The sequence below is a fragment of the Tachypleus tridentatus genome, chromosome 7 (genome assembly GCF_004210375.1).
Source record: "Tachypleus tridentatus isolate NWPU-2018 chromosome 7, ASM421037v1, whole genome shotgun sequence".
Lineage (NCBI taxonomy): Eukaryota > Metazoa > Arthropoda > Merostomata > Xiphosura > Limulidae > Tachypleus > Tachypleus tridentatus.
The window spans coordinates 118,476,581-118,504,273 of NC_134831.1; the positions used below are offsets into that span (position 1 = coordinate 118,476,581).

Below are 27,693 nucleotides of genomic sequence, written 5' to 3' on the forward strand. Positions count from 1 at the left end.
GTAGCTACTAACTACAATACAACTAGAATCTGACTGAGGATATCGGTATGTAGCTACTAACTACAATACAACTAGAATCTGACTGAGGATATCGGTATGTAGCTAGTAACTACAATACAACTAGAATCTGACTGAGGATATCGGTATGTAGCTAGTAACTACAATACAACTAGAATCTGACTGAGGATATCGGTATGTAGCTAGTAACTACAATACAACTAGAATCTGACTGAGGATATCCGTGTGTAGCTAGTAACTCATGCATTAGAACTGTCAGTCATATCTCATCAATACCAGAAATCATCTCATTTTTCTTTCTTTTCACTCCAGCTTATGGAGCCTCCCGCTGGTACAACGCTAAAATCAGGGGGGACTCAGCAGATAGCCCGATGTGGCTTTGCTATAAGAAAACACACACACACTCACTAGCTTAGGGGATGAAGGGCTATTAGAAGGTTGCGCCCTCTCTCGGTCTGGAACTCTTATGAGACTGACGAGTGATTGTGGATAATGGACTTGTAAGAGAGACGATCAATACACGATGACTGGGGTGTGGATGATGTTACGATCTAGATATGAAGTTTGTTTATGTGATATAGACAGAACAAGTGGAGAAAGTTTGAAGGAAAATAATAATTAAACTAACTGGATAAATTTGGTATTGGAGGATGAACATTTCGACTGAGGATATCAGAAGATAGGACATTTTGCTAGTGAAAACACTTATGAATACATTTGATGCAAAGTTTGCATGGATGTAAAAGTTTGTTAGGTTTTAAATTTCGCGCAAAGCTACACGAGAGCTATCTCCGCTAGACATCCCTAATTCACCAGTGTAAAACTGGAGGGAAGGCAGCTTGTCACCAACATTCAACATCAACTCTTAGTCTACTCTTTTACCAACGAACAATGGGATTAATTGTCACATTATAATGCCCATACGGCTGAAATGGCGAACATGTTTGGTGTGACGGGGATTCGAACCCCTAACCTTTAAATTACGAGTCAAGTGCCCTCATACCAGACAGATATAAAACGTATTGAATAAAAGGTGATTCGACCATAAAGCTGCTTTTTTAGGACCAAAAGGTTTGGTGTTGAAAGCTGGCAATAGAACATTTCCTTCTAAACCTAGGGGACAGGTATATAAGATAGAATAGGCAGAGATCCAGGAAATATAACCATATGTAATACATATTCAGACAAAATACTTATACGTGTATATAAGACAAAAATGATTTAAGCCCCAGGGGATTCCTATTAAGCAATACAAGAAATTGAGACCTTAAGTTTGTTTGTGATTAAAGACAGTTAACTGGCCATTCCAGGATCAGAGATGACACTATGATGGTTAACAGAGTCAGACTTGCTCTTTCAAGATCAAAGATGACATTAAGATAGTTAACAATGTTCGTCTTGCTTTTCCAAGATCAAAGATGGCACTAAAATGGTTAACAATGTTAATCTTTCTTTTCTAAGATTATAGATGGCACTAAAATGGTTAACAATGTTAATCTTTCTTTTCTAAGATTATAGATGACACTGTGATGGTTAACAATGTTAGTCTTGCTTTTCCAAGATCAAAATGATGCTATGATAGTTAACAGAGTCAGTCTTTCTTTTGGTCTTGATAGCTGCGGATAAAACCTTGGTGGCAAAAGTTGGCGACCAACAATAAATCTTTGGTAGTAATGAAACTAAATTAATTTTGAAAGTTTTACTGAGATCATCGGCAAGGCTTAATGAACAATATAAATGAACATTGTTTGAAGGTTTATTAGGTTTTAGGAAAAGTAAAAGAAGAGACATTTTCCAGGAATTAAGATGAGATCCAAAACGAAGGAAAAATAAAGAAACTGATTCCTTCAAACACCAGCATGTAATCCCATCTGGACCAACTGGAGATCCTGAAATTTTACAACTATCGTGTTAACTAAGTCGGGCGAATTAAGAGCAGTTTGTTAACAACAAAAATCTACTGTTAACTTGTTTTATACCATTTTTTAGGCCTATCGCACCACATGTAAATGTTTGTCGTACAGATAAATGCATGAATCGAATTGTCGTTTTTATCTTTATCTTTTCTGTGGAACTTTATCCCACTTTTGTATTTTTTTAAATCTGCATCTGGAAAAGAAATTATGTATATTTAAATGTTAACCTTATAAACACTTATATCTCGCTTCACTATCAATAGGTCTGGCATGGCCAGGTAGGTTAAGGCATGCGACTGAGGGTCTCGGGTTCGCCATTTCAGCCGTGGGGGCGTTATAATGTGACGACCAATCCCACTATTCGTTGGTAAAAGAGTGGTCCAAGAGTTGGCGGTGGGTGGTGATGACTAGCTGCCTTCCCTCTAGTCTTACACTGCTAAATTAGGGACGGCTAGCACAGATAGCCCTCAAGTAGCTTTGCGCGAAATTTAAAAAAAAACACACTATCAATATAATTTATTATGAAATAAAGATAATCGAAATATTTTTATAAGGCTTTCTGTATACTTTATTTGTAAAGGTTTAAAATCACTAATCGTAATCCTCTGGTTTCAGAAAAAGAGAAATTCGGTTCATTCTTATCCAACTCTGGTGGATAACAAACGTTTTGAAAGTAACTTAAATCTGTCAAAAACATCCATCCGAATATTGAAAATCAAATATAGCCGGACTCTTCAATCTCCAGGCGGTATTTCTTATTTTCTTTCGTAGTCTTAGATAATTTTTATAATGAAAGAATAAAATTGTAATATACGTCACATAAAAGTTTCTCTTCATGCATCTAACAAAAACTGCCTTATCTTCTATCATCTCTGTGAAGTTTCAGCTTATTTTATGTCCGAAATAAATTTTTAAAAACTTAGAGAAATGAATTCTTAGGTTGAGGTTACTGGTGGTAGCAATGAATAGGCGAAGAAAACGTTGTTGTTTTTTTCTAATTCGAGTTTTTGAAGGACAATATTAAGATATCATGATAGTGCTTTAGTTTTAAAACTGAAATCTTCGGCCTTGTATTCTACGGTAAACAAACAATTTCAACAAATATTTGGGAAAAGATATAGTATCTACAAAATAAAATTATTTGTTTCGCTGTCTTTACATTGATGTTGGAGTTTAGACAGTGAATGTCTGTTTAGAACAAAGTTAGACAAGGCACTATCTATGTTCTGTTCTTTACAAGAAATAACACTCCAGATTTAAATCTGTAAATTTTCTGCTCGCCCTCTAGTGACATCGCCTAATGATGTATATCATCTTTAGTGAAACATAAAACTTTGAAGTATTCTTAAATTGAGTCTATATACATCTATACCAATAGATATAATATAAAATGAAATTTAAGAAATATATGTGCTTGTATACCTGAATTCTAGGTGCTTATAAGCAGTTTTAACGGGTTTTTTGTGCTAAACAACGAAATGCTTGTCTTGTTTGGTTATGAAGAAATAAAATATCCGAATTATCAATTTTAACATAATATGGTTTTCTTTCTACCATGTCCCTTACGGTTATCGAAATCCAATTTTTAGCCTACTAAGCCTACAGATGTAACGTTAAACTGTTGGAAATATATATGTTTTGCCTTTATAAGTGTATTTCTTTTTTGTAGAATAATTTACCCACGTGCTATTGCGGAGTTAACCCCCTTCATGGTTCACAGGGGGTTCCTGTTTACTGACCAAGCTACTCTTTATAGTTACTTCTGAAAAAAACAAAAAACGTTATGACACCGAGATGAACTTTATTATAACCTTGCATGTAGCCACAAGAGTAATATCTTTGGAATATTGATATAATTTAGTTAAACCAGTATATTAATAACATGAAATATATACAGAGGTGGTAGAACTGATCCTTTAGGAATTCCAATAGAAATGTCGAAGGACTGATCGAGAGACAGTCCTTTTCGCAGAAACTGTTGTATAAATAAAACAAATAAATAAGTCGGTAATTCGATGTACCCGTGCTATCTGACCAAGTATGCTAAGTCTGATCTAATGCAACTACTAAATTCTAGGCTTAGCATGGTCATGGTTAGGGTGCTTGACTCATAATCTGAAGGTCGCAGGTTGGAATCCCCGTCACACCAAACTTGCTCGTCCTTTCAGCCAGGGGCGTTATAATGCGACGATCAATTCCATTATTTGTTGTTTAAAGAGTAGCCCAAAAGTTGGCGGTGGGTGGTGGTACTAGCGGCATTTCCTATAGTTTTTTACTGCTATATTAGAGACGGCTAGCGCAGATAGCCCTCGTGTCGTTTATCGCTGAATTCAAAATCAAATTAACCATTCTCTGAACCGGAAAAACAGATACGAGGGCTGTTCAAAAAATACGCGGACTGTTTGAATTGCGCGGCTCCAGTTGGTTCCAGGGGAATACGCTTGGTGTCGCTAGGTTTGCACAGATCAGCTGATTACGACGCCATTTTCTGATTGCAGATATCTTCAGTTGTGTATTAGCTACGCGGTTTTAAGTGAAGTGCGATTTTTTCGTTTGGCGGATTTCAGAATGAATGACCTGTAGGAGCAACGACTTGCTGTGCAATTTTGTGTTAAACTTGGAAAATCTGCGACTAAAACTTTTGCTATGCTTAACACGACTTACGGTGATGTTGCTGTGAAGCGTACGGCATGTTTCAAGTAACATGAACGTTTTAAGGATAGTCGACAGTCCATTGAAGATGATGAGCGTCCTGGATGTCCTTCCACGTCAACTGACGACCCACACGTCGACAAAATCAACACCCTGGTGCGGGCAAATCGACGTCTGACTGTCAGGGGAGCTTGCTGAAGAGTGTGGGATATCAGTTGGATCTTGTTACGAGATTTTGACCGAAAAATTGAAGATGCACCGCGTTGCTGCGAAATTCAGCCCTCAGAACTCGTGAGTTGTTGGCCAAACACTCGATCACTGTTCTTCCCAACCCCCCCTACTCATCTGACCTTGCTCTATACGATTTTTTCTTGTTCCCCAAACTCAAAAGACCCTTGAAAGGAAGAAGATTTGAGACGATTCCCGAGATTAAGGCAAATGCGACGAAGGAGCTGGAGGACATTACAAAAGAAGCGTACCAGGACTGTTTCAACAAGTGGAAACACCGTTGGGATAAGTGTGTGCGTTGGGGAGGAGAGTACTTTGAAGGGGTCCCAGACCTGTAACTTCTAAATAAAGTACATTTTGTTTTATGACGTCAATCCGCGTATTTTTTGAACAGCCCTTGTACATTCATTCTCTGTCTCTCCTTCCTTTACGTCTGGTTCACTTTTGATGTGTTGATACTGTGTTACGACTACATTCTCTTGTTACTTCTAGATGGGGATCATGTCTTGCACTCCGCTGACGAGTACAGCCATTAACCACTTGTTAGGGCCTTCCTTGTATGCAATGCATCAGTGTTTACAGTGTAGTCATCACTGTTTCTTGGTTCGGTTTTTGATAAGGTTGAAAACAGGACTAGTGATTAACACTCTTTATCACTATTCTAACTAACAGTTTCAAAAGTGGCGCCTTAAACACTTCGTAAAGAAAAAAGAAACGAATAAGACGTCCTAAAACTTACACCTAGTCTCTCATCTTCTCTGAGTGACATTCTGGGCGCGTTTCATCTTCCCGTAGATGGGCTACACAGTATATATAAGCCCCTCCCCACAAGTAACCCTGAGAAGTTCATGGGACAAACAAGCATACAACGCGAAGTAATTAATATAGAACGTACTAAAGACTTATGAAATTTATTAGACCATTGCTAGAGCAAAGAGTCTCACCCTAATATTATTTAGTATCAATGGCCTTAATGATGGGTAACAATTTTGGGCAAATAAATATTCAGTTACTTATGGCGAACTCTTTTCAAATATTTCAAACGTTATTTTTTATTAACCAAGCGTCTCCTAGTGGGACAACAGCAAATCTTCAGATTTACAAGGCTAAAATGAAGGAATCGATTATCTTCGGTGGACATAGCAGACAGCTCGATATGACTTTGCTATAACAAAACAAAAGACACACCTACACTTAAGCAGTTTTCGACTCTTTCACCACCTGGTGACAGCTTTAAGAACTACTAATATTTCTAATTTCGTGTTTATGACTTTTAGTTGCGAAATTCTTTGGCAGAAATTTAGTAGTCCTATAATAGTATCTAGATTCTTCGTTAATATAAAAAACGTTTTCTTTTTTATGACTCGTAATGAACAATTACGAGTGCTACTTGAAAATATGTTTTAAGAAAAATAAAGTTTTTCCGTAAATAAATATAGAATTTTTCATATATCATGCTTTAAAAATGCTATTCGATTATTATTTCTTACAAATGGAAGAAGCTTCAGGTAATATATTTAAAATTTTTGGAACTCCAGTTAATAAATAGTTTTGAAAGTCACCACTAGATAGCAGCACCAACAATATGTCGAGGAAATTATTTTCTAAAAATGTACGTTTGTTTACTACAGAGGTCGTTATGATCTATTTCAGAACATTTTTAAAAGAGCTAATATCATAAAACATTAGATACTTAATAAGCTACGGTTACAGTTTTTAATTCTAATTCGTTATTTTTCAACTTAAAAAGTGGTTTGCATAAATTTTGAACATAACTGAGTTTGTTTTGAATTTAGATCAAAGCTACTCGAGGACTATTTCACTAGCCGTCCCTAATTTCGCAGTCTAAGATTAGAGGGAAAGCAGCTAGTCATCACCACCTACTGCCAAGTCTTGGGTTACTCCTTTACCGGGCCCAGCATGGCGCAAGGTGGTTAAGGCATTCGACTCGTAATCGGAGGGTCGCAGGTTCGAATCCCCGCCACGTCTAACATGCTTGCCCTTTCAGCCATGGGAGCGTTATAAGTTATGGCCAATCGCACTATTCGTTGGTGTACTGTCACCTATCGAACGATTACTCATGTTCAATTTATACAGTTTCGTAAAAGTTTTTAAAATATCTACCTTTAACACAACTTCAAATTAGCACTTCAATGGCAATTTGAAATTACATATTTGGTGTGTTACAGTGGAAATTTGGAACTAACACATTCCGAGTATTACAATGTCAATTTGAAGTTAACACATTTCGAGTGCTAAAATGTCAATTTGAAGTTAATACAGACCCAGCATGGCCAGGTGGGTTAACTCGTTCGACACGCAATCTGAAGGTTGCGGGTTCGAATCCCCGTCACATCAAACATGCTCGCTCTTTCAGCCGTGGCCGCGTTAGAATGTTACGCTCAATCCCACTATTCGTTGGTAAAAGAGTAGCCCAAGAGTTGGCGGTGAGGGGTGATGACTAGTTGCTTTCCCTCTAGTCTTACACTGCTAAATTATACAGGGTGTTCGGAAAGTCACTGTGCACTTATATATTTATTAACAGACATGTTTCAATATGGAATACAGGAGGTAAATATGAATGACAATTATAAACAATGTCGAAAGTGACCCCCATTGGCATCAATACAGGCCTGAATCCTTCTTATTTTGTTTCTAAACACAGTTATCAGTTGCTGGCTTGAAATAGACTGAATAAAATATGGTTACGAAACTGCATAGTGACTTTCCGAACACCTTGTAGAAGGCTAGCGCAGATAGCCCCCATGTAGCTTTGCACGAAATTAAAAAAAACGAACAAATTAACACATTTCGAGTGTTGCAATGAAGTCTTGGAATTAACACATTTCGAGTGTTACAATGAAGTCTTGGAATTAACACATTTCGAGTGTTGTAATGAAGTCTTGGAATTAACACATTTCGAGTGTTGCAATGAAGTCTTGGAATTAACACATTTCGAGTGTTACAATGAAGTCTTGGAATTAACACATTTCGAGTGTTACAATGAAGTCTTGGAATTAATACATTTCGAGTGTTACAATGAAGTCTTGGAATTAACACATTTCGAGTGTTACAAGACGATTGGTAAAGCGTAAGTCCTATCACGTGTTTAAACGCAAGATAGCTTCATTTATCCACAACATGTGACTGGTTAGCAGTGTCATGGAACGAAGTAAAACCATAAACCTTTAACTTTCTTTTTGGTTTCTTTGCTAAACATCAAATCATTCATAGCGTACAAATAATGAAGAAATAAGAAACACATGATACAGGGGAACGAATTTATTTTTATAAGACAACTTCATTGAAGCGAATTTCATTCAAATTCGAATACACAAGTAACAACTGCTTCTGTAGTCCACCAAGTACAGAAAGTCCTAGTATATATATATATATATATATTACCCATTAAGCAAAGGGTGAAGAAATATTTCATGAAGTCCTTCTTCAATTTCAAATATATTTTTCAGAACAAGCTTTAAAAATATTGGTCGCACATTAAAGCCAAATTTACTCTGTTCTTATAACAATATTACCATCCATTTTGTATTATGTTTTTTTGTGTTGTTGTTTTTTTTTTAAATACGGTTGTTCTCATGTGGTTAGGCAGGTAGATGGAACATTTCCAAATACCACACGCTTCAGACGAAACCTTGCTCTCTAGATCTAAATTATGGAACCTGCTGCTGTGTTAAACTGTTTTCTTCGTCCATTCTATTTTGTTTTTCACAAACATTTCACACACACTCGCACGCACAAGTGTAATGTACATACACACATAGAGAAGTTTGGCGGGAAAATGGATATTGTTCCATTGTACTGACTTTATTTAGTGACAATAAGGTCATGCTTCTGCTGGATTGACCTTGGTCGTTGATCAGGTCCTTACAAAGACCTCTATTCTACTGCACTAAATGTATTGATTGGCAAACTACTTGTATGAACCACTGCTCTCTGCTGGACAGTGGTCACTGATAAACTATTTGTATGGATCATTGTTACACTGGCTTGAATTTAATCATTGATTAACTGTTTATATAGATTTTGTGTTTTATGTGATGGGGTTGATATATGACAATGATTTATGTCTGCAGCATATATACAGTTGTAAAGTTCGTTCTCTTACAGTATATTTTGCAGTATTTTGTTGTGTGTACGTTTGTACAGGACATTATGTTTTAGTAAGTTGTCTGATCAGTTTAGTCAGTTGACTTTCACGTAGTTAAAACACTTTTGCAATTCACGAGTCAAAGTGTTCACACCAAAAACAGTGATATAGTCATGACAAAGTTACTTTTATATAAAATGGTTTGTTTCTCTTGCTACGCCTTTTTGTAAACCTTACCATCCTACAAAATGACCTACATTTAGATACTTCCGATCAAAGAGGGGGCACAACTGTCTGCTGACTTGTCATTTTTGATAGTGAGGCTGGAATGAAACGTCATTGAAAAAATCCACACCTTATGTATACATTGTTTAACCAGTTCCGTGGGACAGTGTTCTATACATAATGATTCTATTCTTAAAATTTAGTACATCACTTGGAGGGACTGCTTCTTATACAGCTCACAGTTTCACTGTTCGAAGTGAACTGGATTGGGCAATTATAAATATACTGTCAAACATAACTATCTCTCTGTTCACTCGATAATGGAATTGGATGATGGCAGTTGTTGTTTTATATACATTGTTTTGTGAAATGGACTTGATAGTTGACAGACAAAGATATCTGTTCTGTGGAATAGACTTAATAGTTAACGAACAAAGATATCTGTTCTGTGGAATGAACCTGGTACCTGATAGACAAAGATACTTTTATTCATCACTCCCTCATTTTTCTACGACGTATTACAATACTACCTTTATACATTACTATTTCTCTCTCACGGGCGTTATTTGAGGAGGAGACGACAGAGGACAGCTCCCTCGAATTGGAGGGAACGTCGGATAGCAATTTCTGTAACATATTTTTAGTTATGCCACGCGTGGGGTCCACGAATATTACAACAGTACCTTTGTCTCATTGCTCCAAGGGACTATTACAATACTACTGTTATATGTCAGTGTTTCTCTGTTTCAAGTAACTGGACTTGTTAGGTCACAAGACTATTCTTATCCATCACTATTTCACTGTTCCACTGGAATGGACTTCGTTGGTGACAATTCAACTTTTTGCTCTAAAGATGGACTACTGAAAAATTTACTCAATGGTGAATAGCGGCCAAATCCAAAACTAGGCACGTGTGATGGAAACTGAAACTGAGTTGTTGCGCTGGGGGTGTAACGAGGGCTTGTCAGGTGTACAGGGCTTAAAGGAGTCCAGAGGTGTGTAGGTATTAAAGGTGTCTTACTCTGGGGTAGAAAAGGACTGGTAAAGGTGACAATAGGTGTCTGCAAAGAGGCAAATCCACTCGTATGTGGACTTGGACTACTTCCTGGGCTCCACGAGACGGCTTCTATTGGAAGTGGTTTGGGTTTCAATTTAGAAGTGGTAGAAATTGCTGAAACTACTTTTATCGAATATTTAGGAGGACAATCAACATTCGGTGTTGGTATAGAAGACGAAGTGGAATCTGTATTATCCTCAGCTTTTATTCGTTTATTATTTGGCTGCAAAGACAAACCACTCTGTGTCTTCTTGTCTTTTCCCAATCTTTTGGTCATAGATCCATCAGAAGAGATCGTCGGTAACCGTATCGAACTGGGAAGTGTAGATGTCACGATGTTCCTCTGTAATATCTTCCTCTTAACTTCCACTTCCTGTTTCTCATTCTTAATAGGTTTCTTTTCAATGTCTTCCTTTAGGTCCAGAGGAACAGTCTGTTGATGATAATCCAGGTTAGCTTGGGAAGTGGACAGCGTGCGTGCCAGTGATGGAAGAATAAATGGTACATTGTGATAAGTATTTCCTTTTCTCTTTGTTGCTATACCCTCCATTTTTAAACGGAATGGGACCTTGTGCTCGATTTTCACGATTTCAGGGAAAGACACGAAACGATAAACGAATTTTTGTCCTAACACCTTCTTAATGATGTTTTTGTCATAATAGTACCTGAGAGCTCGACTTAGTTTGTCGTAATTCATATTCAGTTTGTTTTTTCTCAAACCCCACATTCGAGCAACTTCTTCTGCGTTCAACAATTTGAATTCTCCTTCGCTATTGGTCCATGTTATGACGTGGTTGTACTGGTTGCTTAGTAACAACTCTAGCAAAAACTGCCACAAAGTTATATTCGTATCCATACCTACAGAAAAAAAGGAAACAAAAACATACATCAGAAATCTTAATAACTATGAATATTTTGATGTACAACTTGCAAGAACTAACGATTTAAATAATGCAACATTCAAAGGCAACAAGACACGTTTTGATCTACCTGAGCTGTCCCATTTACTAAATGAAACTACAAATACAATAAGCAAACAGAGTATCATCCCGTGTATCATTCAGTATTTATCAAAAGTGTCCTTAAGTTAACTTCATCCAAACCATGTGGAGGCAACCTGTTCCAGTGGCCAACCATCTTGTTAGAAAAATAAAGGCCCGACACGGCCACGTGGGTTAAGGCGATCGACTCGTAATTTGAGGGTCGCAGGTTCGAATCCCCGTCACACCAAACATGCTCTCCTTTCAGCCGTGGGGGTGTTATAATGTGACGGTCAATCCCACTATTCGTTGGTAAAAGAGTTGGCGGTGGGTGGTGATGACTAGCTGCCTTCCCTCTTGTCTTACACTGCTAAATTACGGATGGCTAGTGCAGATAGCCCTTGAGTAGCTTTGCGCGAAAATTCAAAAACAAACAAACAGAAAAGTAAAACTGAATATGACTCCTACCTTTCCAGAATTTATATTTGTGTCCCCTAATCTACTATTCTCAACAATAAGTATGAAAAAAATAATACATCAACACTACCAGCTCCCGTAGGAATTTTAAATACCTTTATCATGTTCCCTCTGACTCTTATTTCAATAAAAAAACAGGTTCAGAGGTCTTAATCTATCCCCACATGGTAACGCATAGAACGAAGTTACCATCTTAGTAACCCTTCTCCGAACCATTTTCTACCATTCAAATCCGCACATGGTAACACATAGAACCAAGTTACCATCTCAGTAACCCTTCTTCGAACCATTTCCTACCATTCAAATCCCCACCTAGTAACACATAGAACCAAGTTACCATCTTAGTAACCATTCTCCGAACCATTTCCTACCATTCAAATCCCCACATGGTAACACATAGAACCAAGTTACCATCTTAGTAACCCTTCTCCGAACCATTTCCTACCATTCAAATCCCCACATGGTAACACATAGAACCAAGTTACCATCTCAGTAACCCTTCTTCGAACCATTTCCTACCATTCAAATCCCCACATGGTAACACATAGAACCAAGTTACCATCTTAGTAACCCTTCTCCGAACCATTTTCTACCATTCAAATCCCCACATGGTAACACATAGAACCAAGTTACCATCTTAGTAACCCTTCTCCGAACCATTTCCTACCATTCAAATCCCACATGGTAACACATAGAACCAAGTTACCATCTCAGTAACTCCTTCTTCGAACCATTTCCTACCATTCAAATCCCACATGGTAACACATAGAACCAAGTTACCATCTCAGTAACCCTTCTTCGAACCATTTCCTACCATTCAAATCCCACATGGTAAACACATAGAACCAAGTTATCATCTTAGTAACCCTTCTCCGAACCATTTTCTACCATTCAAATCCCCACATGGTAACACATAGAACCAAGTCACGATCTTAGTAACCCTTCTCCAAACCATTTCCTACCATTCAAATCCTCACATGATAACATATAGAACGAAGTTACCATCTTAGTAACCCTTCTCCGAACCATTTCCTACCATTTAAATCCGCACATGGTAACACATAGAACCAAGTTACCATCTTAGTAACCCTTCTCCGAACCATTTCCTACCATTCAAATCCCCACATGGTAACACATAGAACCAAGTTACCATCTCAGTAACCCTTCTTCGAACCATTTCCTACCATTCAAATCCCCACCTAGTAACACATAGAACCAAGTTACCATCTTAGTAACCATTCTCCGAACCATTTCCTACCATTCAAATCCCCACATGGTAACACATAGAACCAAGTTACCATCTTAGTAACCCTTCTCCGAACCATTTCCTACCATTCAAATCCCCACATGGTAACACATAGAACCAAGTTACCATCTTAGTAACCCTTCTCCGAACCATTTCCTACCATTCAAATCCCCACATGGTAACACATAGAACCAAGTTACCATCTCAGTAACCCTTCTTCGAACCATTTCCTACCATTCAAATCCCCACATGGTAACACATAGAACCAAGTTATCATCTTAGTAACCCTTCTCCGAACCATTTTCTACCATTCAAATCCCCACATGGTAACACATAGAACCAAGTCACGATCTTAGTAACCCTTCTCCAAACCATTTCCTACCATTCAAATCCTCACATGATAACATATAGAACGAAGTTACCATCTTAGTAACCCTTCTCCGAACCATTTCCTACCATTTAAATCCGCACATGGTAACACATAGAACCAAGTTACCATCTTAGTAACCCTTCTCCGAACCATTTCCTACCATTCAAATCCCCACATGGTAACACATAGAACCAAGTTACCATCTTAGTAATCCTTCTTCAAACCATTTCCTACCATTCAAATCCCCACATGGTAACACATAGAACCAAGTTACCATCTTAGTAACCCTTCTCCGAACCATTTCCTACCATTCAAATCCCCACATGGTAACACATAGAACCAAGTTACCATCTTAGTAACCCTTCTTCAAACCATTTCCTACCATTCAAATCCCCACATGGTAACACATAGAACCAAGTTACCATCTTAGTAACCCTTCTTCAAACCATTTCCTACCATTCAAATCTGCACATGGTAACACATAGAACCAAGTTACCATCTTAGTAACCCTTCTTCAAACCATTTCCTACCATTCAATGGCCCTTGTGGATGAAGGATTCCCTAATTGAACAAAGAACTAAAAATGTGGCCTTATCAATGACCTTTATGATGACCTTATATCCCCTTTAAACTTGTAATACGTATTTATGTAGATACAAACTAAAATACCATTTTCACTGCCACTAGCACAGCACTTGGATGGCTACTGTATGGTAAATATTTCCATATTCATAAAACATAATTCGGAAATTATAAAAACATTTCAAAAGTACATACTCTAACGAAATGTATCTTGTTTGTTGAATTTTACTTAAAGCTACCCGAGAACTTTGTTGGCGCTAACTGTCCACAATTTTATGTTGATCAACTAAGGAGTAAACATTTAGTCACGTCTCGTATAATTTAAGGCTATTCTTTTCAAACCGCATAGTGGTTTTGACTTTCGCTCTTTTACGCAGTCACTACCCCAAAAAAGTAGAGAATAATGTTTTATTTTTAACAAATACAAAACATGAACATGGTGTACTCTAATCGAAGAGCGCCATTAATCATCACATTATAATGCCTCCAAGACAAAAGGCTTGAAAAGACGAGTTTATTTGTTTACGAGATTCGAACATGCGACCCTCAGATTATGAGTTGAGAACCCTAACCCTTAGGCCATATCAGGCTTCAATGGTTTTTGCGTTGTGTAACAGCAATTATGAAATTACGTAAAATAGATTAGGGACTAAGTTTGTAAAATACAAACATATAAAACAGCAATCGTTACTGCAAAGATTTTGTGCTCAAATGGGCTAAAATAGGTGTGAATTACAACTCTTAATATGTTCACGTTCGATATATCTCATTCAATATGCTGAATACCTTCATTATACGAACAAATGGTGTTCTATTTTTGTCCCTCTTCACTCAGAGATAAGCGATAGGTCTCGAAGCGTGAACAAAAGGGATTCGAAATCCTTGGTGGGCGCAGCAGAGTTAGCCTACTGTGAAAATTTGCATCTTACAAAAAACAGGTTTGGTTCAACCAAGTGACGAAAATACTTAAAACACTGTTTATTAGTCAACCAACATGTTACTAATTTCAGAATTGCCGAAAACGCTTGGCTTTTTAAACACTTTTATCTGAACTAGTTTTATGCCATATTTCTGGTAGTTTCATGAAACTGGCGATTTCCAGGTCCTTTGGTAACATATGTGAAAATTAAAAGTATGTTTGTTTGTTTTTGAATTTTGCGCAAAGCTGCACGAGAGCTATTTACGCTAGCCATCCTTAATTTTGCAGCGTAAGAATAGAGGAAAGGCAACTAGTCATCACCACACTCCGCCAACTCTTGAGCTATTCTTTTACTAACGAATAGTGGGATTGATCGTACATTATAACGCCCACATGGTTGAAAGGTTGATTTTGTACAATACACTAAACGGAAAGTAATAAGACGTTCCAGTGATGTTCTATATATATATTTTTTTTCCGCCAAGGGGGTAACGTTAAGTCTACAGACTCTAAAATTCGAAGTTCCATTCCCTGCGGTGGACATAGAAGATCGCTCAGTGTGCTTTTGCTCTTAAAAGAAAGAAGCTGTAATTGTAGTTCCTTAAGCCTAATTTATTTATGGTTTTCTAGACTATTGAGATACCCTGTATACATACGTTTGTTCGTTTGCATAAAAAAGAACATACACTTTTGTCACGAAAAGACGGATTATTTTAATCAGTATATATCCGTCAGTGATCAGATCCTGTAGTCCAATCGTAAGAACATTAACTAAAACTTGTTGAAATAATTATATGTAACTCACAAATGTCTCATGTTTTAACATACGACCAAATGATAATGTTCGTCTTATAGTGCCTTGACATTTGAAGATGTGATAATGCCCGTCTTATCAAAAGCATGGGGTGAAACAGTAAGGCCCCTCAGAAGCACAACGATATTTCTGCAGAGTTACAACGTTAGAAACTGCGTTTCGATACCTGTTGTGGACAGATAGTCCATTATTTAGCTCTGTGTTTAATTACAAACTGTAAAACTAGTGTACTTCATAATGATCGAAACTTTGCACCTGTTGCTTAAACTTATCTTACTGTAAAGGCCTAGCATAGCCTAGCGTGGTAAGGCGTTCGACTCGTAATCCGAGGGTCGCGGGTTCGAATCCCGGTCGCATCAAACATGCTCGCCCTTTTAGTCGTGGGGGCGTTATAATGTGACAATCTATCCCACTATTCGTTGGTAAAAGAGTAGCCCAAGAGTTGGCGGTGGATGGTGATAACTAGCTGTCTTCCCTCTAGTCTCACACTGCTAAATTAGGACGGCTAGCACAGATAGCCCTCGTGTAGCTTTGCGCGAAATTCCAAAACAAACAATCAAACAAACGGTAAATGCCGTAAATTGTAATAGGACATATTTTTCAGTAACTAAACTAAAAGAGAAAACAAAACAAAAAATTCTTTGGTCAAAGCCAGTACGTTCATGGTTCCAAGAGTGATTACGGAAACATGACTGCGTGATTAAAGTCTAATTAGTCAAGTGATCAAACTTATATCCTTTGCATTCGCCTAAATTTGCGGGTAATTATCAAATTACGGTTCCTCAGCACTGACGGAGTACGTGTTGTCTTCAACACTGTAAACGTGTAACCACTTCATTCTAAATGTCTGAGGAAATTACAGAGGCTGCTTCATTACAAAGGAATTTTGGAATGCGCTGTTTTGTGCGTCGTGTCAGACATTACACGGTGACAGACGCGTGAGAACTCCATGACGACGTAATGTGGTCGTGTCAATCCGTCACAGTAATAGTCCTAATCCGCACTTTCTTTTATTCTTCATTTTGGAACTAAAACCATCGATCGATTATTTTGCGGCCGAGAAAAAAAAAAAAGCGGTAAGATCACAGACTTACAACGTTAGGATCCGAGGTTCGATTCCCCTACTGGACACAGCAGATAGTCCAATGTGGTTTTTTTCTGAAAACAAAAAAAATAAACAAACACAAAACTAGATGAACAAAAGATTTCGGAATTTGATTCCAGGTTAAAAAGACAATAACAATAATTATTGTCATCCCAAAAGTTCACAAAGAATCTGTCATGTGGAATTTGTTTCAACAACTTAATTCTTTTGTTGTTGTGTGTTGTTGTTTTAAAGACTTGTCACTGATTTATTTGCAACTATTTCTCCCACGCCCAGTGACACAGCGGTATGCCTGCGGATTTACAATGATAAAAACTAGGTTTCGATAATCGTGGTGAGCAAAGTACAGATAGTCCATTGTGTGGCTCTGTGCTTAATTTAAAAACAACAACAGCTGCAACCATTTGTTTCAGCTTTCTTTTCTTACTTGGATGAACAACAATTTAACTCTGTAATCGTTACCAGCCCGGCATGATCAGGTGGTTAAGACACTCGACTCGTAATCTGAGGGTCGCGAGTTCGAATCCCCATCACACCAAACATGCTCGCCTTTTCAGCCGTGGGGGCGTTATAATGTGCGGTTAATACCACTATTCGTTGGAAAAAGAGTAATCCAAGAGTTGGCGGTGGGTGGTTATGACTAGCTGCCTTCCATCTAGTTTTACACTGGAAAATTAGGGTCGATTAGCGCAGATAACCCTCGTGTAGCTTTGCGCAAAATTCAAAACTAATCAAATAAATGTAATCAGTATCTCGGTAATGTCAAGTTATAGAACTAAGAATTACACTTGTCTCAGAGGATTAGTGTATAATTTAACTACGTTCTTTCTCCTGGAGATACTGTAAACTCTAAATAAATCAGACAGTTCTGGTCGCCTCTCAAAGAGACATATAAAATATCTTAACACGAAGCCAATTTCCACCTAAAACTTTGTAGGTAAAAGGGACGCTTTACAAGCTACACGAGGTACATATAACAATATTTTGATATGCATTCAATAGCCATCAAGATAATTAATAAACCAGAGATTGCATATCCTTACACCATTCTATAAAATAATGCTGTATTAATATTGACAAAAACCTTATAAGCACATAATCAAGTTTTCTAAAATCACTTCTTCCTGACACGGAATGTGAAACCACATATTTTTTTTATTTATGTAACCTAAACAAATACAATAGAACCATAACAGTGTTAAAAAGAAACGTCCGTTTAAAGTGACTTGTACGTAGGTTTTATGATAGGATATCTGAACCAGACAACCATAGTACGTTCACAAAATAAACAATGAACACAGTTTTGAATGTGTGACACTAACTCACCAGACTTCCAACCAGTCTACAAAGTTTAGAGTTAGTTCCAATACCTGGACACTTCTAGATTGTCTAGATTATGTGTTTGGAATGTTCAGTGTGATAATTCAGTAGATATCTATCGTGAGACAAACATGTCGAGAAAACCAACATCTTTGCGTGATCACGAGCCCGTATCTTCCAAAATGTAACTGTGACAATCTAGATGCTCTTACAATACCAGAGTTTCTCGAAACACCTGGTAGATAAAAATACTTAACATTGTGTGTGTTTGTGCGTGTGTTTTTTTTTTTATGTTAACATCTGTTAAGCAGCGAGTGACTCATAACACAAATGCTTTGTAGCTTTAGCCTATGGATACAAGTCTGTCAAATACCTACGACACCAAAAATACTCTCAAAATATCTCACTGTATCTTTTTTCCACATTTTTGATGAATTTCTGAAAAAACCATTGTATAAAACACCTTTACTGCTGCCAGATATAGATACGTAGTATGGATTTCTGAAATTGTCGGACGAGCGAATCGTCTCACACAAGGACGCCATACTTTAAGTATCATTAAAATGTAACTGGTTTCTGGAATTCATAATGAGATCGTCACTGTATCAACTTTTCAGCGCCACCATTTTTAGTTGTGTTTGTTTTGAATTTCGCGCAACACTACGTAAGGGCTGTCTGCGCTAGCCGTCCCTTATTTAGCAGTTTAAGACTAGAGGGAAGGCAGCTATTTTACCAACTGATAGCGAGATTAGCCGTTATATTATAATGACCACATGGCTAAGAAGGCGAGCATGTTTGGTGTGAGGGAACTCGAACATGAAACCCTCACAATGCGAGTCGAGCACCCAGTTTATAACTAACTCTATTTGTGTTTAAATTACCTCGTGGTCTGGAAAGTGGCTGTCGGTATAAAATAAAGAAATATGTTTTTGTGTTATGTTAACATGTTAAAACTGACACTGTTGATGTGTTTTGTAAATGTTTAATTTACCTCGTGGTCTGGAAAGTGGCTGTCGGTATAAAATAAAGAAATATGTTTTTGTGTTATGTTAACGTGTTAAAACTGACACTGTTGATGTGTTTTGTAAATGTTTAATTTTTCTGTTTTTGTGTTATGTTAACATGTTAAAACTGACACTGTTGATGTGTTTTGTAAATGTTTAATTTTTCCAGTGAATTTACTGCTTTGAATTAAGTGTGAAATGATATTAGTCCTGAAAATATTTGTATTTCCCTATCTGTGTAAATCACACGCTTCATTTGTGTGTCCGGAATTTTTGTCGCAAATTTGTTGATCAAATCGTGCAAATTTCATATCGTTGGAAAGGTCATTGTCCGAGGTGTCAGGATTGTACACCGGCTTTTCAACTCAGAATCATCATACCTGACTTTTGGCTCAGTTACACTTTTCACTGTAACGAGTACAGTACACGACAGCACAATGACGTTGTTATCAAATAACGACTGGCTTCAATTTTAACTATTTTTCAAAGTATTTCACACAAACAACACTTATACGGCGTGTGATCACACAAACAAGACTTATACGGCGTGTGATTTCCTTAGAAAAATGAACATCACACTGAAGACAATTTCTATGGCTTTCTCAATTTCTTTAGGTTTAAAATACGCATAGGTAGTTCGTTCAAAAACCATATGCTTATCACTTTGTGAACATTTATGCAGGCGTTTCTGCATAATCAGCTAGGTTTGCCTTTATTACAACCTTAAATTTAACCTAATTTTGAGTAATTTAACTTTGATTTGTTTCACAGACTACTATAAACACAGTTTAGCTACTTTTTCTTTGCTATTGGTTTCATTCTTCGTTTTTACACGTTTCTTTGTTTCAACTCGTAAAATCTTGTAATACAATAAATGTTCATAACTGTTTCGTACTCTGTATACTATTATAAGTACTATTACTTTTCTTTATTGTTTACTATACATGTACTTTCTTAAATATAGTTACGTTTACATGAGATTGTTTTTGTCAACCACGTATATTGTTTTAAAATAAACCAGAATTTATCGATCTAACGTATAATGCCTGCGCGAAAGCGTAGATTAGATGTAAAAATGATTGAATAAGTAAAATGTCAAGGAACGGGAATAACAACTGTCGTAAATATTTTGCAGATCGCAGCTAACAGTTTATTTGTTTGTGAATTTCGCGGAAAGTTACACGAGTGCTATCTGCGCTAGACGTCCCTAGTTTGGCAGTGAAAGACTAGAGGGAAAACAGCTTGTCATCACCATCCACCGCCAACTCTTGGGCTACTCTTTTATTAACGAATAGTGGGATTGACCGTCACATTATAACGCCCCCACGGCTGAAAGAGCGAACATGTTTGGTGCGACGGTGATTCGAACCCGCGACCCTCGGATTACCAGTCGAACGCCTTAGCCCACCTGGCCATGCCTGGCCTCGAAGCTAACAGGATTGTAACGTTGGAGTGTTTTCACTGCAGTTATTTCACGTAGTTTCAGTGACTTACAAATGTAAATGCTATTCTTACATTTTAAATGGATCAGTGACTTCGATGTAACGCGTCTCAACATAATTTAGGTCACTTCTGTTTGACCCTTGGGGAAGATGTTAACTGTCATAACAAACCGTTTATTCATGAAAACTAATAAGACTTGTAAACGAGTTAACGTCAATGACCATTTTATAAGATGAAGACCTCTTCACCTGAATGTAAATACTATGTATAATTAAAGGTCAAACGCCATTATAAATCAGCTTAGCATAAGACATTAATTTGAGATTTGTACCACGTGAGTATCTTGCCTCTAACAAACATTACTGTAATGCTCTATTTACAGTTCTATTTCCTCAATATGTAAACGTCGCAGTGATTCAGTTCCACCCACTGATCTACTAAGACAAACGTGATATTGTTTCTAAGTATGTGTGTGTAATGTGATGTGGTAAATATTCAGTTTTGTTACCAGAGCGACACCTAGAACGATTGCCACTTATTTTCGCACTTTAATCTATTTGTGTGTGTGTTTATATTTTATTTGCAGAGTTACTTAGTATATTTGCCACCGTCCCTAATTTTGAACTACGAACCAAAGGGAAGATAGCCGGTTAGCAGACTCCGGCCACTGTTTACTTACATCCACACTTAAGGATTGACTGCTACTCATATAACGTACCCACCCCTTAAATTGCGTTAATATTTTATGGTAACACAATGAATAGAAACCGCACGTCCCTCGCTGGTACGGCGGTAAGTCTATGGATTTACAACGCCAAAATCAGGGGGTTCGATTCCTCTCGGTGGACTCAGCAAACAGCTCGATATGGCTTTGTTATAAGAAAAACACACACACACACACAGAATATCCGCAAAGATATTTAATAAGAAATTATTCATTAAATTAATTTTAGTGGTATTTCAGAACCAATCGCCCCCCAGTATCACAGCGGTATGTTTGCGTACTTACAACGCTATAGCCCGAGTTTCAATACCCGTGGTGGGCAGAGCGCAGATTGTGTGGTTTTGTGTTTAATTACAAAAAAAAAAAAAAACACGAACCAATCTGTAACTGCTATTTTATGACGTCAATCCAAACCTTGTATTTGTAAGGTTTTTGTAGATAACTTTACTACTGATATAGAAGTGACTCATTCAATTCTGGGACGTAACAATAGAATGCAATACGTCAGTGACGTGAGTACATGGAAAAGCAATCAATGACGTCCTCTGTTAAATTTAGTCTTGGGAATAATATGAGCAAAGTTCTTGCGATATTCTTACCTGACACTAAATACAACTTACTAGTTGAATAACCTATTTGTGTAGCCTGTGTTTTAATCAACTCATTTCTAGCAAATGTGTAGAGCTATTTAACCACAACAATATTTAGCGTAAAATGATGAGTGTGCCTTTAATGTCTGAAAATTTTTACAGAGTGTAGGAAACCATTTGAGCCACATACACACATATATATATATATATACATTTGTTAAAAAGGTTCGCATGGTAGAGGAGGTTCCCACTGTCCCAGCCACGTGGATTTAAATCAGTTGAAAAGATGTACATTCTGGGGAAATATACCCACGTCCTAATGAAGGGGATCTTGAAGTTGAAACGTTTTACAAATTGGAGAAAATTACCTTTGTTTTAGTCAGACGGTTTTAAAGCTGTCCAGTTCAGTTTGATTAGGAAAGCAATATGTGTCCTAACCACATGCTATGTAAGGACAAACCTTACACCTTTCATTAACATGGATTACAGAGGGTTTTCTAAAAATTCATTTGTTATAGGTTTTGTTTTTTCTGCGTGAATAAATACGGCATACGTTATTGTAGATATCTCACGAACAGATTAATGGATAAACAAAGTTTATCTGCTTTTAGTCCTGAGACCGCTTTCGACTGTTGGGTTACTTTGGACGCTGATGTGTCATTGGTGATTCTCGGGAAGATGTTCCAGGTGACGCCAATCTCCTTTCCAGTTAAAAGCTAGGGGAAATATAGCTAGTCAACACTATCCACTAACAATTCCCTGGTTAGATTTTTACTAACGAACAGTGTGATTGACTGTTTCATTATAACGTCCGCACAGCTTAAATGGTGAGCATCTTCGACGGCGTATATTCGAATCCGCGACCCGCACGTTGCTAGTCGAACATCCGAACCACCAGGCCATGTAAGGCCCGTAAAATATATACTTTACCTTGAGCATAGATTGGCAAAAATAGTAACGTATTGCAATTGAGTTTCACATTATACGAAACACAGAAAAATAATTTCGCTTTTGTTTAGCCCAATACCAATAAAAGTAGATGTAACCTAATGTGATACGTGTTCTTTTTGCATGTACTCATATTGTTCCAGAAATCCTTCCATGTATTAGTTGACTTCGTTTGTAGTCCGCCAAAACAATTATGTAATCATTTTTCTTGACACTTTCTTTACACCAATAAATGGGCCTCGGCATGGCCAGGTGGTTAAGGCACTCGACTCGTAATCCGAGGGTCGCGGATTTGAATTCCGGTCGCACCAAACATGCTCGCCCGCCCAGCCGTGGGGCGTTATAATGTGACGGTCAATCCCACTATTTGTTGGTAAAAGAGTAGCCCAAGAGTTGGCGGTGGGTGGTGATGACTAGATGCCTTCCCTCTAGTCTTACACTGCTAAATTAGGGACAGCTAGCGCAGATAACTCTCGTGTAGCTTTGCGTGTAATTAAAAACAAGAAACAAAAACAAACCAAGAAACGGATTCATTCGTATGGGAAAAGACAAGTTACGCAAGAAGTAATACTGTGGTAGCTGTTATTTGTTGCATCTACATTCCATAAGTTTTCATTCGCAAAAAAACAACAACAACTCAAATATCTGAAACAGTAAAGTGTATCAAAAATCTGTTGAGTCAGTTGCCTAAAGCAACAACAAAAACAAGCCTTTATCTAACGCAATAATAAATAAAACAATGAATAAAACAGAGATTGACAGCAGAGTGTGTAATTTCCGGTTCAGTGAGGATTTACGTGAATTGAAACTGAAATGATTACCAGTATTCTTCCGTAACTCAAGAAAATTACGGTTAACTGCAGAAACTATGTTACCCAGGAGGGAAAAAGCGATAATACTGACGCTAGGTGTTCTATCTACACCGCCAGGGTGGTTTTAAACCCTGCATCAGCCTTCTAAAGGTCGTTTTTTTTCGAGTGACGATTTCCCAAGTGTTGGATGTTACGTTCTTAAAGGTTTAATACATTTACTTCAAGTAATCAAAAATATTTTAGTTTATTAGGAGAGAACAAGGCTGTTGTTGGTTTTATTCCTTGTTCAACCAATTATTTTAAGATTAAACACTTTCCCCTGACACACGCGCAAATGTCTTTCATCGTGACACTTAAGAATTCGAAAAATACGTTTACCATGTTTGTTTGTTTGTTTTTGGAATTTCGCACAAAGCTACTCGAGGGCTATCTCTGCTAGCCGTCCCTAATTTTGCAGTGTAAGACTAGAGGGAAGACAGTTAGTCATCACCACCCACTGCCAACTCTTGGGCTACTCTTTTACCAACGAAAAGTGGGATTGACCGTCACATTATAACGCTCCCACGGCTTAGAGGGCGAGCATGTTTAGCGCGACGCGGGCACGAACCCGCGACCCTCGGATTACGAGTTGCACGCCTTACGCGCTCGGCCATGCCAGGCCCTACGTTTACCATTGGTTGTTATTTTTCGCTGTAATTCATATACGCTTGTATCGTAGCTTAACTAAACACGATCATTAACTATTTGGCCTAGAATATATTTTAACGAGAACTTGTTTGTTTTGAAATAAGCACAAAGCTGCACAATGGGCTATCTCTCCTCTGCCTACCACGGGTATCGAAATCCGATTTCTCGCGGTGTGGGTCTGCAGACATACCACTGTGCCACTGAGGAGGGTCGTAAGGATAACTAGTTGAAACTTAGTATAACTTAAGTTTAACAATTACATAAAGAGAAAACAGAAACTTTCCCCGCAGACATTTATTATCCTGATGAAGCTTATCCAAACATGCAAATCGAAAAAGCAACATATACGTTATGCAGGTACCATGAAATCAATCACTCTACGTCAATATAAAATTAACTTAGATTTAATATATATACACTTATGGGTCAGAAGACAAACGTAACTCTCTTAAACTCGCGTCGGCCCGAGTGACTCGTAATCTGAGGGTCGCGGGCTCGAATCCCCGTCGCTCCAAACGTGCTCGCCCTATCAGCCGTAGGGGCGTTATAAAGTGACGGTCAATCCTAGTATTCGTTGGTAAAAGAGTAGCCCAAGAATTGGCGGTGTGTGGTGATGACAAGCTGCCTTTCCTTTAGTCTAACGCTGCTAAATTAGGGACGGCTAGCGCAGATAGCCCTCGTGTAGCTTTGAGCGAAATTCAAAAGAAGCCAAACCAATCTTGAACTCGCAACTCAGTCACTTTGTAAAGTTGGGACTGAAACGAAAGTGTGTACACCACGTTTAAAAACGTGCTCTGTTTTACAAATCTGACAAAAGTGGAATGAATTCCACGTGCATTTCGGTGAGAATTCGCTTATAATGTAGAAGAAACACATGTTCTTTATTCAAAGAAACAACGCGTTAATGCCACAGAACAGAACAAAAGTGTCAAAGTCTGCGACCTCTGTCGTTGCTTTCTGGAATCCCGTTACTCAAAACAGTATTTTAGTGCAAACAAACCTTAAAGCTTGTGGACATATAACTCCCACTCAAAACACCTACATATTGATAAAATTTCCTTCCCACGCTCATGTGAAAACAAGAATGAAACTATCGTGTTTCGAGCCACTTCGAATAACACTGAAGTTTTGATGTTGACTCTTCTTACTACAAGTCCGGGGGGACTGTAGCAAAGTAATACCCTTCTCGTGATTCTAAAATAGAACGACATGAATTATTCTTAGGAATTCGACAACTGTACGTGTACCTTCTGGTAATGTAAGAAAAAACACTAGCGCAGAAAATTTTGTAGACCTCTGATAAATCGTTATTTATGACGCTATTAAAACAAAATGAAACTGGTCAGCCATTTTTCTAGTAGATTTTTAGACGAGAAGCAATCAGATATGGTACGATTTAGTACGTGAAGTTTGACTTGTCATGTCATGCCAACAATATTTCAGATCGATATTCAGTCATGTTCTATAGTTATCTCGGGTAAGGTGAGTTGAAAGCATTTGAAGATAGCATTAATACTTACGGTAAGCGACGATATTTTAAAGAAGTCCTGAGTACAAGTACCTTAACACATTCTGAAGAAAACCTGAGTGCAACGGGGTAACTATACGCACTGTGAAGGAATGTTTAGGCGCTACAGGGTACTTTAACACATTCTCAAAAAAAAGCCTGAGTGTTACAGGCTAACCGACACACTGTGGAGAACGTTTGGGTGCTACAGGGTGCCTTAACACATTCTGAAGAAAATTTTAATGTAACAGAATAGCTGAACACATTGTGTAGAGGGCTTGGATGCTGCAGGATAACTGAACACATTCTGAAGAAAATCTGAGAGCTATAAGGTAAGTGAACACATTAGAAAACCTGAGTACAAAGTAACTAAACACATTCTGAAGAAAGTCTGAATGCTATAGAGTAACTGAGCACGTTCTGAAGAACGTCTGAATGCTATAGAGTAACTGAGCACGTTCTGAAGAAAGTCTAAATACTATAGAGTAACTGAGCACGTTCTGAAGAAAGTCTGAATACTATAGAGTAACTGAGCACGTTCTGAAGAAAGTCTGAATACTATAGAGTAACTGAGCACGTTCTGAAGAAAGTCTGAATGCTATAGAGTAACTGAGCACGTTCTGAAGAACGTCTGAATGCTATAGAGTAACTGAGCACGTTCTGAAGAAAGTCTGAATACTATAGAATGTGCTACAGATTAATTGAATATATTCTAAAGAAAGTGCTACAGGGTAACTGAAGAGCTGGAAACCTGAACATAAGTGTATATGGTGTGTGTGGATCTCTGAAACCCACTTTGCTAATTTTCACATCTAAACCTATTAAAGACATTTACTGAATGACAATCTTTAATACAGGATGAGTGAAAACTAATAGTTCTCCAGACTGGAGGTGTTTGTTGATCACTATATGGTTTTGTTTGTAGGGTTAAGATTTACGGAACCCATAACGTTGTTTGATCTTCTTAAGAAAGTGATTGGAAGAAAATAAGGAAAGTATGATAACACGGTTTTGATAATTAAAATGTTCCAAACAGATTACAAAATGTTATTTGGGCATCTGAGATAAACATTAGTATATTAATATATCTATATTAACTTATGTCTCAAAAGTCAACAGTCGTCAACTTCAGGGAAGGATCACGTGTTTTAGTATAACCTCTTACAAAGAGGGAAACTATCTCTGAGGGACTTTTACGATCATGTTCGTGAAGAGTTCTAACCAACAAGCTAGATAAATATGGTTATTTGTTTATCAGTACCTGAAGGAGTCCTCATCTGCTTCGATCCTTATGACGTAACGAAAAATGGTCTTTGCACGTAAATTCTGAAGTTATACCGAAGATGTAAGTTTACCACAGAGATGCGTTCGGAGCCAAGGAACACACGTGCAATTGTTTAAGCGGTTAACAGAGAATAATATCGTTCCAGTTAACCAGGGTACGAACGTTGCTCCCCGAACAACTGTTGCATTCTGACTGTCAAGAATGTTGCTACCTCACTCCAGCTGAGAAACACGTGATACAAACTGCTTCTCTCTCGGTACCGGTTTCAGAGAAAAACGTGCGAAGGTGACGTGTCTTCCTACCTGATATTTGTACTGGTAGATTCCCACTTACGTCAGTTCCCTATGAAGGTGCGCGACCTTGTGGCGTCCCTGGAGAACCCGCGGGCAGAAGCGAGCGAGCTAGTTTCCTAAAGTTTGTTGTTGTTTTTGTTGAAGCCACCTCAGGGGCCATCCGCGTTAGCCGTCATCATCTTAAGATGACAAACAAAAGAAGACAACCAGTCTCACATCACCAACCGCCAGCTCTTGGACTGTGCTGCTATTTTACCAACGATTCGTGGGATTGATTGGAACTTTATAACACCTCCACAGAGGAAGGGGTGAGCATGGTCAGTGAAGAGTTTTGATCCCGCGACCTGCAGATTACAAGTCGAGCACCCTAACCGCTAGAGCCT

General features: G+C 37.9%; 1 protein-coding gene across 2 annotated transcripts; it reads right to left on the reverse strand.

The window, feature by feature from the left end:
• Positions 1-8,178: 8,178 nt before the first annotated feature.
• LOC143256476 (uncharacterized) lies at positions 8,179-27,360 on the reverse strand. Of its 2 annotated transcripts, XM_076513764.1 has the most exons (3): positions 26,994-27,360; positions 16,687-16,750; positions 8,179-11,062 (listed from the first exon to the last, which is right to left on the reverse strand). In XM_076513764.1, exon 3 carries the CDS (start codon positions 11,058-11,060, stop codon positions 9,945-9,947), a length of 1,116 nt encoding a protein of 371 aa, XP_076369879.1. In that variant the 5' UTR covers positions 11,061-11,062; positions 16,687-16,750; positions 26,994-27,360; the 3' UTR covers positions 8,179-9,944. The 2 variants fall into 2 exon arrangements, with proteins under 2 accessions (XP_076369879.1, XP_076369878.1); XM_076513763.1 differs by lacking the exon at positions 16,687-16,750 and having other exon boundaries at positions 8,180-11,062.
• Positions 27,361-27,693: the final 333 nt, after the last annotated feature.